General features: G+C 37.9%; 1 protein-coding gene across 1 annotated transcript; it reads right to left on the reverse strand.

Annotated features, from left to right (window-relative positions):
• Positions 1-9,578: 9,578 nt before the first annotated feature.
• LOC145002465 (uncharacterized) lies at positions 9,579-10,915 on the reverse strand. Its single transcript, XM_078961732.1, has 5 exons — positions 10,505-10,915; positions 10,089-10,429; positions 9,962-10,033; positions 9,820-9,879; positions 9,579-9,675 (listed from the first exon to the last, which is right to left on the reverse strand). The coding sequence occupies exons 1-5, from the start codon at positions 10,913-10,915 to the stop codon at positions 9,579-9,581; spliced, it is 981 nt and encodes a 326-aa protein (XP_078817858.1).
• Between the last annotated feature and the right edge of the window lie 7,056 nt (positions 10,916-17,971).

Raw genomic sequence — 17,971 nt, forward strand, 5'->3', positions numbered from 1 at the left:
CCCCTCGAACCAAGGCTCTGATACCAACTTGTAGCATCCTAAAACTCATAAACAATTTTTTTTGTTTTTGTTTTTATAGTAAATAAACCATCAACCAAACATGTTTGTCAAACCATGAAATATTCAGAGTAAACCAAATAAACTTCTAAAGAGTCGGAAAGCGAAAAGAAACATGGCATGTGTAATACGATCATCCCAAGCTCTTCTTATTCGATTCGGAAGTCACTGAAATATAAACTGAAAATCGTAAGCACAAAGCTTACTTAGTAACCCAAAATACCACATACCATAGATTAAATGGGACTTTCCCTACAGTCATCGGGCCCTGCCCAACATCAGGCCCCGCTCGGCATTAGGCCCTGCCCCTCATTGATCCCTACCCATAACAGATTTTTTAGTAACATGCGATAGGCCCCACCCAACATACTCATCAGGCCCCGCCTGGCATCGGGACCTACCCGGTATACATACAAACACATACAATCCATGCCATTGTCATAAAGACAGCTAGCATACTATAACATAATCCAATGGTCTGGCATTGGTACCTTCAATATGCCAAACACTATGAGGAGAATCACCTCAATCTTCTGTCAGTTAAATAGATGATCGCGCTGGTGAACCGAAAAATCTCTATGCTAACCAATCAAATAAAACCCCAATTAATAATTAGGACATAAACTATAACTAGTAATCTAGTTCGTTTGTTCAACACCCAAGGTAAAAGATCATTTTACCATTCCCTCACTTTGCGTAAAAATCGAGGCCCAAACTCAATGTCACGAAAAGCTTAATAGTGGCCAAATTCCTAAAGGACACCCAAAGCCCAATATGGGCCCAAATCCAAGAAGGCCCAAAGCTTAAAAATGGCCGAGAGTTAGGAAGGCTAATGACCCAATGAATCCCAAAACCCCAATAGTCTACATATGACCTAAACTACAAAAGCTAATGACCAGGCCTAGTGCGCTACGCATACCAGAAGTATGCCCGAAGTACTGGGCAGTCAACCTGATCGGGAATTCGAATGTGTACACTTCTGTACACACCCATTAATAAATTCTTTCCATTAAGCATTTACTACTTAAAACCAGATGTCCAAACTTCAGATCCAACCCTTAAATCCATAAAGTTACTAACTTGGAGCCTTAGCATCCTAGTATCACTTAGTAGTCATAAACACATGCATGGTTGATCCTCAACAATCAAGATGCAAACTTTTTGGACTAGGGACCTCAGAAATATCAAGAGAAGCAACTCCTAACTTCTGGAGTTAAAGAATCCCACTAGATCTCAACCATGGGACTAAAAAGTGAGCAAAACTCGGGACCTCAGAAATACCAAGAGAAGCAACTCCTAACTTCTGGAGTTAAAGAATCCCCCCGAAGTACTGGGTAGTTAGCCTGATTGGGAATTCGAATGTGTACACTTTTGTACACACCCATTAAGAAATTCTTTCCATTAAACATTTACTACTTACAACCAGATGTCCAAACTTCAGATCCAACCCTTAAATCCATAAAGTTACTAACTTGGAGCCCTAGCATCCTATTATCACTTAGTAGTCATAAACACATGCATGGTTGATCCTCAACCATCAAGATGCAAACTTTATGGACTAGGGACCTCAAAAATATCAAGAGAAGCAACTCCTAACTTCTGGAGTTAAAGAATCCCACTAGATCTCAACCATGGGACTAAAAGGTGAACAAAACTCCATAATAACTAGATCTAATCATACAATGAGCAAGTTCAAAGCTTTATACCTCAATGAAGCTGGAAATGATGATTGGAATCTGGATCTACAAGCTCTCCCGTGATCAAAGCTCCTTATTCAAGTTTCTTCTTCCCCAAGGTTCACCAACACACACTAAAACATACATAAAGAGGTCAAATCATCTCTATATGGGTTAGGGTTTCGAAAAGAAGCTCAAAGGGTAATGGAGGCTGGGAAATGAGGGAATCATGGGTCATAATGTTGCTTAAATTGGGTCTAAACCCTAAAAATTAGGGTTTGTCCGTGGACGACATACGACCGACGCACTCACTCCCCCTCCCCCCACCCTCCCTAAAAGTTACACTTTACACCCATTGGGACCAAATTTTCAAATTAATTTAATATCAAGGGTCAAAAGTGTGAAATACTTTGCAACCGGTTGTTACAGAACATTCCTTTCGAGCTATAAGCAACACATTATTCTGAATCTTTAAAAAATATCAAAAGTCTTTAGTGAATACCCGACAATGTAACAATTCACAAATCTTGATTCAAGTTGGTCATTGATTTCTCATTTAACGTGAGATCTCACAACACCAAAGTTGGATATAAGGGACTTTTTAACTCCATATATCATCAAGTCTCATCAAAACCATCTTAGTAGGATACAAGGTTTAAAATATGCTCTACTATTTCAAGTGTATGTTCACAAAAAATTGTGAATGATAGTGAAGCACGATTTATCATCGATCGATCCATATATCATTCGTTTCCCTTTTAGAAACATACTTACATTAGGGTGTCCTTAGAGAAGTCAATTATGGAAACCAATCCATAATCTCTATGATGATCGTAGAACCCGATACAAAGACATTCTCCTTTCCTATCAGATTAGAGACCCTTCATCCTCATGCCTAATTGATTCTATAATTTGTTCTGGTACTTCTTTGAACTTATCAAAGTGTCAGATTTATACTTAATTATATAAACATAATTATGTCTATTGAAATTATCAATGAATATGACATAGTAGTATATATTGTCCCTTGTGGTGGATCAGATGGGTCTACAGGCATTAGTGTATACAAGATCCAACAATCCTTTATCTCCACTACATGTCCATGTGAATGGTGATTTAAGTTGTCTTTCTAACATACAAGACTCGCATACATCATCAAACTCATGGTCAGATGATTTTAGGTCTGGTCAAGTTGGAGCTTGGTGAAGCGATTCTTACTTATTTGGTGAAGAAGATCATTCAACAAGCACAGTCATATCTAAACTATTAGAAGAATCAATTTTCAAGTCATAATTGTTATTATTAGTGATGCGAACTATAATATCATGAATGCCAATTTCAAGAAGATGTTTTAAACATATAACAACAATCTTTATGAACTAGAATTTTCTCACATTTCCATTATTAAATGAAAATTGAAATTCATGTTTATACAACGTATATGATGAAAATTTAATTTCTAGACATCTCTAAAGAGTAATAGCAAATAACTAGTTTAAACCTAACTCCATAACTAAGTACAAGCTCGAAATCCTCAATTATTGAGAAAGGGGGCATTCGCCCGATCCCATGATTAGGTTTAGCTCTTTATGCTTAACTTCCTTCTTTCCTATAGATACTACAATTGCATCCAAATGTGATTAAGACATCATGTATTAAGGAACCACGAATTGGATGTATTTGGAGTTTGATTATTTAAGTTTAGCTCTTTATGCTTAACTTAGGGGAAACTTTGTTTCATATGATCCTTGTATTTGAATTAATTGCAACTTGTATATTTTGAATCATGGTTGCATGGAATAAAGGCATACCAATTAGATTCCTTTATAATGATAAGTTTCGGTTGAAACCATTCCTTTCCATTTAGGATTCAAACGTTTCCTCTATTTTCACCAACATTTTAAAGCAACAACTAGAATTAGATAAGAAATCTAATTCCTTTATGTTTTCCTCGGTCTGGAGAAATTTAAGAATACCATCAATGTCCATTCCATGTTATTCAATTGATAAACGAAGTTGAAATTATCATAACACCCAATGAAGGATCCAAGAACAAGGTTTATTGAAAGACTCTTTTTAGGGGTAACATTGATATTCTTAAGTTTGTCTATCAAGCTTTCATTGATTACATCAAAACTATTTTCTTCAATTCGAATGTAATCATGATCTTTTGATGATTTTCAAATCACTATTAAATTGTCATTTGGTGAAACATTTTCAAATCACTCTTAACTTTCATTTGGTGAAACATTTCACTTAATTGCAAATTCATTTCAGATTTTCACAACTTCAAAGAATTCTTTTGTAACATCGAATACACAAACATAATGATGCAAGGGAACCTTATTTGACTAGTCTACATTTTACGAGAATAACAACTTATTTAAATTGATGCATTATTTATTTGAGATATGCTCATCATAGGAATTCTTTCCAATATTAAAATTGAGGAAGATCCCATAACCAATGAGTGATTCATGATAAAGAACAAAGAGATGCTAGTATTAAAATGTATCATCTTGACTTCTAGGTATTTCATTTTGACCTTTGGTTTAAGTATGGTTAGCAAATTTAGTCCAAATTAGCATTTTCATAATTTTGGGCCATGCTTGTGTAGACTGGGCGTACATGGTCAAGGTACAAACCCTAAATTTTAGGATTTGGACCCTATTTAAGCATCATTATAGCCCTATCCCTTCCTTAACTCTACCGGTAATCTCTATTTTGAAACCCTAAAGTCTATGAGTGTCTTTGAAGCTTGGAGTGTCATTTTGGTTCCACTTTGGTTCTCTTAGTGGTGAAAAAAGAATCTTTAACTTGTGGTGTTTCACTTAAGGCCTTGGATCCAACATCTACTATCCATTGTGCATCTTTTGGAGGTACAAAGCTCGAAACTTGATGAGTATTCCTTTAGATCTTATTCTAGCTTAAAAGCTACACCTTTTTTTTTCCTAAATCTTAATCCTTATGAGTATGGAATACTCCAGGTGTAACGTCCCAAAAATAAGACCATAAAAATTTTCGTTTTTAGATAAATAAATCGTTACTACACATCATTTCCAAAAAACCAAGGTAATTAAAATTTATCAAGACATCATCAAATCAAACTAAATCACAGAATGCGAAAACATATGGTGTGTGATCTGCAATCATCTAAGATCTTCCATTTGAAAACCTAAGTAACTGAAACATAAACTAAAATAGTAAGCACACAACTTAGTGAGTTCCCCAAGACACCACATACCATTCAAACATAAAACACATATTGGGCTCCCGTCCTCCATCGGGCCTTGCCCTGTATCGAGTCCCACTCGGCCTCAGACCCCGCCCAACATCAAACCCCGCTTGGCTTCAGGCCTCGCCCGGAATCGAGCCCCGCTCGGATTACAAATATGTCGATCACTAGGCCCTGCATGACATTGGCCCCCACCCGATACACAGATAATCATATAACCATATAATCATATAAACATGTAACCTTAGTAGCACATCCAATGATCAAAAACTCTATAGCATACCATACAATCATTGAGCCCCGCCTGGTATCACGTCTCGCCCGATATGCATAAAAACTGATACTAATGACTGGAATACAATTTACTTATCAGGTCCCACCTGGCACTAGGCCTTACCCGGTAAGCATACCATTACACAACACATGCAACAGTTATGCATGCATCTAGCATCCCAACATATAAAACATGGGCCGAATTAGTGCCTTCGACCTGCTAAACCCAGTAAGGAAACTCATATATACTACCGTATCTCACAGATAATTCATGGCTGCTGGCTGACTGATCCCTGAGTAATCAATATCAAATAACATTCAACTAATAATTGGATTCCCATTTTAACCATCAGACCATTAATAGGGTAAATGACCAATTTACCCCTTACCTAGTTTGAGCTAGGACTTAAGCCCATACCAAATAATCCAATAAGGCCCTAACATGGCCCAAAATATCCCTTGGTCAACCCTGATCAAACTTTTGATGAAATTCAAAATCAACAGTCCATGTTGACCAATCACATTGTGTTTTGTGGCCAGGCCGTGTTTCGCCATCATCTAAATAGTCAGAAAACCCCATCCAATAAGTCGTGTTGACTTGCGAATACATCGTGTTTTCCTGAGATTCAATCGCTTATTACATTAACTTGTTTTCTCCGAATCCAAGAGCTCCAAAGCTCATATATAGTCTATAATCTGGTCCAAAAGGATAAAGTTTCCAACTTTATCCATTGGGACTACCTAAAAAGGTTCAAAACTCAACCCATTAAGCTTAATAATGCAAAAGTGTAACTAACAAACACTTAATCCTTAAAGTTTGAGGTCCAGCCTTTCTAGAAGTGACTTAAACACCAAAACCATCCCAAAGGTTGGTGCTTTATAGCCATACATGTCTAATGCATGTTTTGAACCCGAATTAAGTGAAAATGGGGATTCATGACCTAATCTTTAAGCATGGAATCAAAACTTGATTAAAATCGAGATCCAAAACACTACTAACTCCTATTGACTTGGAGATTCATAAAGTTGCCAACTTTATGAGCTCTAACCATTCCATCAATCAAGAATAAGAAGCTAGAGGAACAAAATTCATGATCTAGCAACTTGGAATGATAAAAATAGAGTATTGGACACTAACAAAGGTCCAGAAGAGTGCCAAACTGAAGAATGAGGGCTTGCTTGTTGGATCCCTGCTTCGTACCTCCACCTTTTTCCTTCTTTAGCTTTGAAAACACCAAACTAGCTCAAAATGGGAGGGAAAGATGATTAGGGTTCCCTTCAGGGCTTAAGGATATGAGGATGAACAAATCATATCCATCTTATTCCTTTACATAGAAAACAAAACCTGGAAGATTAGGGTTTTCATTCCATCCATCAACACGTCGTGTTTTAAGAGGCAACACATCGTGTTGACCTTAATAAAACTCGCACTTCTTCATATCTAGACATGCCATGTTTTATATTCACAGTTTCCTAATTCTCAGTATTACAACTTTTCTTTATATCTTACCAACTACTTCACAATCTATCTAAACTTTATATTTTATAAAGATTATACCATGAATGACCTTGCAAAATTCATAACCATTTCATACGAGTTTCGTTGTCGATGTTTTCTTTATATCTATGGATTCATATTTACGAGGAAATGAAACCTTATTTATATTAATTTGGCTAAAAAGTAGTATATATTGACTCTGATATTTAGGAGGAATACATCGTGAAATGAGCATATGAAAATCATAAATTCTTCATACAAGCTCCGTTTTTGACAATCTTTATGTCCACATATTCATATTTTCGTCTAGTACAACTTTTTTATCCAACACATTTGTGAAAACGTAATGTATTTATACTTCGAATTTTTTAAAGGGAAAACTGCAATAAAGTCCCTATGTATTTCCCGTATAATCGATTTAGCGCCTATATTTTTTTTTCAATTTAGTCCTAAATACCTGTAAACGTAATCAAAACGGGATATTTAATGGGTTAGCCAGTATCTAACTGATGTGGCAGCTTACGTGGAAGTCATCATGTTAAATAACATCCTACATGCCATTTAAGAGGGCTAAATCAATGAATTGAGCTCGTCTTCTTCATTCAACAGTCAAAGGAGCGAACGATTAGGGTAAATTGGAAACAGGAAATCGATGTCGAGTTCTTCAAGCACCAACATCAGAATGTGCTATTGTTGAGATAGGGTTGGAATGTGGACATCATGGACTCGAAAGAATCCAGGTCGGGGGTTTTTTGGTTGCCCAAATTACATGGTATAGAATCTTCAAATCTCACTCAAATTCTTCTAATCCTCTAAAATTCCCATTTGTCTATGTTAAAAACATGCATCTTGCTATGTTATGTAGCATGAAGAGATGAACTGTGGGTATTTTCGTTGGATTGACCCACCACTATTGAATAAGTGGTATAAAGAAAGAATGTATGAATTAGGAGCTGTTGCTAATGGGGGTGTAGTTATTCCTTTCAATAACCCTGTTAATGAAGGTGAAATACCTGTTGAGGCCCTATTGCCCCTATAAATGTTGATGTCCCTATTGCCCCTGTGAATGCTCTTGAACCTGATAATCAAATTGTAATGCGTGAGAATACACATGTTCCTGGTAATGAATTTGGATTATGCAAGTGGATGATCGTTTGTTTCATTTGTTTCATTGCAGGGATGATGTATGCTTAGTTTAGTGTAAGTTGTAGGGTATTATGGTATGGTAGGGATGATGTAATCTTTTGGTTTGTTATCATGATGTAATAGATAAATGTTCTTGTGGATCATGTAATGTTTTGGTTAATGAAATGGCAATATGTTATTATCATTTGCATAAATGGTGTACACTTGACAAATATAACCATGATTTAACAATTGGTGTTGAACTTGGGGCTAGAATGATCACCATTGACAACAAACCAGTAAAGCTCCAAATCTGGGACACAGTTTGTCTCCTTCTTTTCTTCTATACCTTATTCCCTTGTTACATTTATTATAAAAAGAAATCTTAAAAAATCTCTTCTTTTTTCTTTATTTATTTGTTAGGCTGGTCAAGAATCATTTAGATATTAACAAGATCTTACTACAGAGGTGTTGCTGGTGCCCTTCTTAGTTTGCATAAATGGTGTACACTTGAAAAGTATAACCATGAAGTATGCACACTTGTGGCTAAAATAATTAAACAACAAACTCCAATATGTCATTACCACCCATGTTAAGGGCATTCACAATGTTTCAATGTGTTTACAAAAGATGTACAAAATATGGCTATCAGTAATTTAAGGGCATTCACAAAAGATGTACAAAAGTAGCATTCACAAAATATGCACAAAAGTAGCATTCACAAAAGATGTACCAAAATACCCTTACTACCCTTAACACCCTAACACCCTAATCCAACTCCAATGTTGAATTTGCAGAAGTCCCAAGACATCCCATCTTCTTCAGCTTGGTTTTAACAATCCTCTCCGAAGGCCTTCTTCTTTTCACAATCCTAAGGTGTAATGGTAATTGCTGGGTGTCATTAATCCCTTCTTCTTTTTCTTCTTCTTCTTCACTTTTTGGATTCGTCTCTGGGATAATTTCTTCAGCCCCATCTTGTGTCTCAGTCTGAGGTGGATACTCCTCTTCCTATAAAACATCAAGCAATTAATAACATAAATGAGTGTAAACATTAAGGTAATATAGAGGGTTTACCATAGACATAGGAAGAACTTGTTCAATAGTGTCATTGTAATCATTGAGTTATTTCATATGTGAATCTGTTAGACTAAGTGAATTTTTAATTTCTTCTATTGAACACCCTGATAGTTTCAAATCTTGCATTGCCTTCCATAAATGGACTATATATTTTTCAAGAATAGTGTCATCTTCATTTTCAACTCCTCCACCTTCAACTTCAGCCACTCCACCACCTTCAATTCCAATAGATGTCTTACTGCCCCTACCACCTCTTTTACTACCCCTACCACCTCTCTTACTACCCGTACCACCTCTGTTAGCCACTACACCACCTGTGTTACACACTGCACCATCTCTGTTACCCCCTCTACCACCTCTACTACCCCTTGCACCACCTCTACTACCTCTAACACCACCTCTAGTATAATGACTGATATTAGGATCCAATCTTGGTCTACCCATTTTTTTCTTGGGTTGGGGTTTAGGTGTGACCATGGGATTCTTACAGGATGCCTTGTTATGACCCCTTTGAAGATAATTTTTGCATTGGACTGTCATTCCTATTCCAGTAACCTTCATCTTATTTTGGGATTATTTGTCTTGAGATTCAGTGACATGCCTATTTCTTTTCAGAGTTGGTCTCCCTGGCATTCTTCTAGCTAAACGGGGGTAAAGGCTTTATGTATGATGTTCTAGGCCATAAATTTCTACCATTCACAGGCAGTATATTGTTTGCATATATGGCCTTGAACCTATCCACATTAAACCACTCACTTATGAATTGAACATGATCTTGTCCAGTGAATAATATTGCACATTGTGCATGTACACATGGAATTCCTGAGATATCCCAAAGCCTACAGCTACACACTTTACTTTGTAAGTTAATCACGTACCCTTCTAATCCATTCCTGGCTTCAAAAATAGATGGTCCACTTGGATTCACATTCAAATTCCTACAATGGCATTACTAAATGAAATCATAACAATGAAATTAAAATAATGATAACAAGGAACAATAAAAATGCTAAGACAAACCTCAAATCCTCTCCAAGCCTGTTCATTTTCTTGATAGCAACTGGACAAACCACTGATTCCCACTTTTTATGCCTTTTGTAACATATGGTAGAACCTATCCATCATGTACAACCTAATTTCTTCAAACATTTCTAGAAGGGGTTTCTTTCTAGCATCCAATATGATGGCGTTGAAGCACTCTTCAATGTCATTTTCAACTACCTCACATGCTATATCAGTCCTAAAAAATACCCTACACCATGTGTGAGGATCTCTTGCAGTCAAATGTTCATAAGCATTTGGATTAACCTCTTTTATATCATCTATTTTCCTTAGAAATTCACTCTCTACAGTTGATAAGGAAGTTGCCCAGAACATATTCTTGAACTCCACTCCAGAATAGGTCTTCCTAAAGGTAGCATATATGTGTCTTGCACATTGTCTATGCTCCACATTTGGTAGGACTTCCTTGGTTGCTTCAAGCAATCCCTACAATTTAATGAATACATAAACATATAATATGATGTTAAGGAAAAATCATAAATATGCTAAGAAATTACAAACCTTATGTTGATCAGAAATTACAGTAAACCCTCCTCCATCTAGCAGATTAAGATCCTCTGTGAGGAGTTCCAGAAACCATTTCCAATTAGCTTTTTTTTCAATGTCAACAACTGCCCAAGCAATTGGATAAACTTGGTTGTTTCCATCCCTCCCTATTGCTGTGAGTAATTCTCCTTTACGTGTCCCTTTCAAGAAAGATCCATCTAGGCCAATTACCCTATGACACCCTATTTTCCAACCTTCCTTGATTGCTTTAAAACACAAATACATCCTGTGAAAGTATGTTGTATGATCTGAATTTATAGTGACACCAACATGGACAGTGCTACCAGGATTTGACCTTAGTAACTCATGACAATAGTCCCACACCCTAGCATAATGTTCTGTGAGTTTACCATCTATAATGGTCATTGCTCTACACCTTGTTTTGTAAGCCTTAGACCAAGACACACCATAATGAAATTTGGTCCTAATTATCGATTGCATCTCCTTACACTTCAAGTTAGGTTTCATTATCAACTCCTTCAAAAAGTGTCTTGCTAGCCATCTGGGACTCAGTAAATTTGAAATATTGAAATTTCTAACACATTTGTGCTCATCGACTAAGGTTTTAATCTGAAAAGACCTTTCTTGAGTCATCCAGGAAGCATGAACTCTAATTGGGTAGGGTTGAGACTTCATCTTAGAACCACATTTGGCAATTAATCTCATAGTGTCACACTTCGCAAATTTAATGTTATACCCTGACTTAATAGCATAATTAGTGAGACATTGTTGCAACTGATGTGGTGATTCATACCTTTCACCAAGAAGGGGCTTCATCATATTCCACTTAATTGATGGGTCGTGAATGGGGAAGCCTGCACCAACCACATCTCCCAAATCAAGATCATTAGCCCCTGGTGTGTCATTAATTTCCTCTTATGAACCAAACCCCTCTTAATCTTCATCAACTAAGTCATTGTCTTCATCGACTTCATTATCTTCATAATCAGAACTGAAGTTAAGGAAATCATCCTTGCATCTCTCTTTACCCTGTGTCTTGAAATCATCTTCTTTCATTTCCACATCTACGTGCTCAGTATCGAGCACCTCCTCATCATCTTCGTATTCTTCAAAGTCGTATTCTTCAGATGACTCATGGTGAACTTCCACTGATTTGATAGCCATTGGGTTTTACCTTCGTTTCTCTCAGTAAAACCCTACTTCCTTCATGTATCACTCTGTAAAAACCCAAACTTTTTCTCTCAATCGATTTACCAGATGTCGAATGCAGTGGAAATGGAAGGGTAAAACTCACTTGTACACGTAAGGTGCCACATGCGCATAATACCGGTGGGAAAGCGGCTAACCTATTAAATATCCCGTTTTGATTACGTTGGTATTTAGGACTAAATTGCAAAAAATATATATATATATATATATATATATATATATATATATATATATATATATATATATATATAAGGACTAAATCGATTATACGGGCAATACATAGGGACTTTATTGCAATTTTCCCTTTTTTAAATAGAAGTTTATACTAGATTATTCTGTAAGATGAAAATGGGGTGTTACATAATTTCTAACATATATATATATATATATATATATATATATATATATATATATATATATATATATATGCAACCTTCATTATATTATGAAGGAGGTGATTGATGGAATAATAAGGTTTTGCTAAAACTTAACATATTCACTTGGCTACTTCGCATCCAAAAGATCTCCATTCAACTAAACTTGATGCAACGAGGCATGAACGTACATTTTGAGTAGCATGTTTGTAACTGAGGAAGAATTGGAATATCACATGTTTCTGTCATCCCCTTTTCTGGTTGGGTTCAAGATTTGATAAACAGTTAGTGGAAAGTGATGCTTGACCAATCTAATGATTTGAGCCAATTATTATCATCAATTCTAGCATCTCTAAAAAAAGTAGCCAAGATACGGTTTCATGCATTGGGAATGCAATGGACGAGCTACATTTCAAGGGAGCCTCAAAGTACATGCTATCTCATATTGAAGGAATTTAATATTTTCTTTTTTTATGGATCTAAAAGAGAGGTAGTCAACTTTCAACTTATCGGTTAGACTGTAATTGTAATCTACTTGGTTCTATTGTCCCTATGTAAATATGTTGTATTCAGTCCTCTAGCGCTTACCTAATTCTTTGTTAATAGGTACAATGACTTGAGAGGGTAGCACAATTTATATCGTGTATACAAATGGTCAATATAGTTTTTTTGGTTAAAAAATGACCATTTAACTTGTTTTAATTGTCAAAAAAAGGTCCATATAACCGGTTTTAATGTATTTTACTAACTTGGACTCAAACGTGGCATACTCACTAACCAGTTGGCATCATACTTGGCATTTTGAATACATAGATCCATAAATGACAGTTGAGGCAGCCAAAATTTCCCTAGATTGCATTGAAGCTACTGCATCACCAAGATCAAAATATCAACTTCTTCTAGCATGTCTAAGTCTTCTCCGTGTATAAAATCAAATGATATTCTTTGTGGTTATGAGCTCCCAACTTGGATTCGAACCTTCAGAACACTAGAGAACCTTGGAAAATAGTTTAGGATGTGCCCTAATTCAATGGTGATTTCTAATTTTTGACTTTTTCTATGCTTTTGACTATTATCAATTGTTAGTGTAACATTAAAATCTATAGTGTTTCTAACTTGTCCTTACGTGTGTGTGTGTGTGTGTGTCAAGAATTCAAAAAATTGCAAATTTTACGAATGGGTATATGATGAAGATCCTGTCAATCATATTGAAGCAATTAAGAAAGAGTTGTTCGAGCTTAAACATGATTATGTTGAAATGAAGAAGAAGCAATATAAAATGTAAAAAAGCTAAAGAATCATAAGGTTATGATGATTGTCTTGTTTATGGTGTACATTGTTAAGATTGTATTTTGAACATGTTGAAGTTGGATGTAAATTTCTTATGTTTGATAGAAACTAGCGCTACAACTAATGGAAATGTACTTAATGTCAATGTATTCTGAAACGAAGATGTTGAACTTTGGATGTCATTTAGTTTAGTAATGAATGGAAATTATGATACACTTTTGTTAGACATGATTATTATTAAACTTAATAGCAATGTACTTAACTTTGATATAAGTCCATTGTGATTAAAGATATTATTATTATTCTAGCATTAGCACTACAACCATTGCCCTTCAAAAAATAAATACATTAAACAAGTAGATATTAAATTGAAATTACCATGACAGGGATATTACATAAAATGATGATCCAAACACAGTAAAATATCAAAAGATGCTACAAAAAATAGGTTCCACTAACATAGTCTATCCAACCATAGTTAAACATCAAAAGATGAGCCAACTAAAAAAAGATGCTCCTACAGGTATAACATCAAAAGATGAGCTCATGTAAAAAAAATACTCACATGGTTAAACATAACACTACACACCCTAACATATCATTCTAAAACAATAGGTTTCCTTTCAATGCATCTATTACCATATTTTGCAACTACTTTCGTCCTAAGACCAACCTTGGCGGTGCACTCGCTGGTGCACTCATGACCTTTCCACCTTGGACCAACTATCACCAGAACTACATTCACTAGACATGACACTGGTGCTTTATTACGTACATTTGGTTATAGCTTAGATTGTAACACCATAAAATATGAAACAAATTTTCACATTTTTAAACACATTTTTATCCAACACATTTAAAATCAAAATCCCATTGTATCAATACTTTGATTCACAAAAATATTTCCCAAGATCAACTACATAAAAATCCATGCGTGTGTACGAGTCATGCCGGCGCCTTCCCGCGATCATCACTGGTACTTGAAACACATAACACATAACACTTTAAGCGTAAAGCTTACTGAGTTCCCCAAAATACCATACATAACACATACTAGCCACTCAAGGCTATAATTCTGTGGACCCTCTGGTCCTAACTTTGTGAACCTTTTGGTCTAACTCTGATATACTCTGATATACACATGATATACACCACATAGAACAATGCAGTATAATACATCACATAATAGCATACGATAACTCTGGCACATAACTCTAATTACCACTCCAGCTAAAGTATAGTGAGAAGACTCACCTCAGATGTCCCGGTAAATCACTGACTCGGTAGGAATACGATCTAGCCTCCACCTAAACACATAAAGTAATACTCTCATAAATATAACTCTCAGAGCTAGACTCTACTCTCTCTAAGCACCCTCGGAAGGGTAAAAGACCATTTTACCCCTCCTTTGGCTCAAAGCCCCTCATTGTTGACCAAACCCTAAAAGTCAACCAAAGTCAATGGTCAAACTTTGACCCGACTCGGCGAGTGCACTTGGGCAACTCGGCGAGTCCACCTGTGTCCACTTAACTCTTTAGTACCATTTAACACGTCGAGTCCCTCCCTTTACTCGACGAGTCCCCAGATAAGAATTGCAGGGCTACCTCGACTTAACTCACCGCGTCTCAAGAACAACTCGGCGAGTACATGCCATGCACAAACTCCTTTGACCTCCTGAGGTCAGATCTGTTCCTCTAATCCATAGATCCGTCCTTCCCAAGCATAATAATCACGTAAAGTCCAGACCTTGACACTCATATATCATCTAGATGGTATCATTTGGTGATTTAGCCCTAAAAATGGCATCCTAAGCTCATAACTCCCAAGATAACTCATAAAGCTCCAAGGGTTAAGGTCTCTGGACCTCATTGAGTCCAGATTCAAAGCATAAATTCGATAAGGGACCAATTGCTCAACATAATCATCCTCAAAAGAGGTTAGAAAACCCTAACTCTAAGAATCAATACCAAAACTGAAGAAAGTCCGAATAAATACCTCAAGTTAAAGTCTCTGGACTCTGAAATCACTAGAATCACACCTCCTTCAGTCTCCTCTTGCTCTTGATCACCTTCTTCTTGCTAAACCAAAGATAGAAAGATCAAATATGGCTTCTCCTTCCTCCCAAACGTTCTAGTTCACTAAGGGTGCTCTCAAGGGACTAGTAGCCGCAATGGAAGGCTAAGAGTGCCCTTAAATAAGCTCCAACCACGGAGGATTAGGGTTTCATTATACAGTGTGGACAGGTCGAGTCCACTCATGGACTCGCCAAGTCCAAACGCGAACCCGGAAGATAATCCACGACCCTACTCGGCGAGTCCAAGCATCAACTCGCCGAGTTCCTTTACAAATTCCAAAAACAAAATATTAGACTAATATACTTGGGATTCCGGATGTAACAATTCTCCCCCACTAGAATCAGACTTCGCCCTCGAAGACTCATTCTACAAACAACTCTGGATGCTGCTCACGTATCTCGTGCTCCGGCTCCCATGTCAGCTCTGACCCTTTCCTATGCTACCACTACACCTGCACCAGAGGCACTTCCTTGTTCCTTAGAACCTTGACCTTCCGATCCCTAATTTCCACTGGTCTCTCAACATAGTTCAGGCCCACATCCACCAGAATATCCTCTAATGGTACCACAGCCGACTCATCGGCTATACACTTTCTCAACTGCGACATGTGAAAAGTGTCGTGAATCTGACCCAGCTCCGCAGGTAGCTCCAAATGGTAGGCTACCCTAATTACCCTCGCGATCACCCTGAAAGATCCAATATATAGAGGCCCCAACTTTCCCTTCTTCCTAAATCGGATCACTCCTTTCCAAGGAGAGACCTTCAAGAGTACGAAGTCACCGACTTGAAACTCGAGCTCGAACCGACGCCTATCCGCATAACTCTTCTGACGACTCTAAGCGGTCAACAACCTCTGCCTAAACTGATGTATCTGCTCAGTCGTCTGAAGCACGATCTCCGTACTACCCATTACACATTAGCCCACCTCTCCCCAGCAAATGGGAGTCCGACACCTCCTCCCATACAACAGCTCAAAGGGTGGCATACCAATGCTCGAATGATGGCTGTTGTTGTATGAAAACTCTGTCGAGGGAAAATATGTGTCCTAACTCCCGGCAAAATCCAACACACATGCTCGGAGCATGTCCTCGAGCGTCTAAATTTTCCGCTCGCTCTGCCCGTCAGTCTGTGGTTGATATTATCCGATACAATCGATATTGGAACTCGATGCCGCGAGACCACCTCTCTCACATACAACTTTGCTAGCCTCTTCGTAGAAGCGCTCTCACTAATATCAAGGAAGTGAGCGCTCTTCGTCAACCGGTCTATAATCACCCAAATTGCATCGATGTCCCTCATAGTCCTTGGCAATTTGGTGATAAAATCCATAGTAATCTGTTCCCACTTCCACTCGGGAACCTCTAACGGCTGCAACTTATCATGCGGTCTCTGGTGCTCGGCCTTAACCCGACGACAAGTTAGGCACCTCTCAACGAACCATGCAACATCCCTCTTCATACAGGGCCACCAATACTGCTTCTTTAGGTCCAGATACATCTTAGTGGCCCCGGGATGGATCGAGAACTTCGATCGATGTGCCTCTTCCATCAAAATGGTATGCATCTCGCCCACAAACGGTACCCAAATCCGACCCTGAAATATCATAAGTCCCTGGCTATCGGTAACGAACTCCGATACCTGCCCAATAACTCGCTCCCTCTTTTGGTTTTCTGGTCTCACAGCCTTGGCCTGGGCCCCTCTAATAGTGTCGAACACCGGAGTCATCACTGTCAATCTCATACAAACATCTCGCATTGGGACGCTCTTCGTCCTACGGCTCATGGCATCGACTACCACGTTAGCCTTACCCGGGTGCTACAGGATCTCACAATCATAATCTTTTACCGCATCCAACCATCTCCTCTGCCGCATGTTCAGGATGGGCTGATCCATCAAGTACTTCAGGCTCTTATGATCCGTGTATATGGTACACTGGAACCCATACATATAGTGACGCCAGATCTTGAGGGGAAACACCAATGCCCCCAACTCTAAATCATGGTTGGGATACCTTACCTCATGAGGCTTCAGTTGCCTCGATGCATATGCTATCACGTGCCCCCTCAGCATAAGCACCGCTCCCAACCCTGATATCGACGCATCACAATATACCACGAAGTCCTCCATTCCCTCCGGAAGGGCTAACACTGGGGCTTCGCATAACTTCTGACGAAGTGTCTCAAACGAGGCCTGCTGCTCTGGTCCCCATGAGAAAGCAACGCCCTTCCGAGTCAACTTGGTGAGTGGCACGATGATCTTGGAGAAATCCCTGATAAATCTCCGATAATAGCCTGCCTATCCTAGGAAACTCCTAATCTCTGTATGTGACCTCGGCACCTCCCAAATCATCACCACCTTAATCTTGGCCGGATCGACCAATATCCCTTTCTGGTTAACAAGATCCCCTAGGAACTGGACCTCTCGTAACCAAAAATCACACTTGGAGAATTTGGCATAAAGCCTCTCTGATCTCAAAACTTCGAGGATCTCTCTCAGATGTTCCTCATGTTGTT

This window comes from Lactuca saligna, chromosome 6 (assembly GCF_052625555.1).
Source record: "Lactuca saligna cultivar CGN05327 chromosome 6, ASM5262555v1, whole genome shotgun sequence".
Taxonomy (NCBI): Eukaryota; Viridiplantae; Streptophyta; class Magnoliopsida; order Asterales; family Asteraceae; genus Lactuca; species Lactuca saligna.

Excerpts from the sequence above, each read along its gene's own strand:
- LOC145002465 (XM_078961732.1), bottom strand. The coding sequence starts at position 10,915 with ATGACCATTATAGATGGTAAACTCACAGAACATTATGCTAGGGTGTGG. Across the intron at positions 10,430-10,504 it reads TAATTTCTGATCAACATAAG|GGATTGCTTGAAGCAACCAA; the intron begins GTTTGTAATTTC and ends ATTAAATTGTAG. Across the intron at positions 10,034-10,088 it reads AAGAAACCCCTTCTAGAAAT|GCATAAAAAGTGGGAATCAG; the intron begins GTTTGAAGAAAT and ends ATGTTACAAAAG.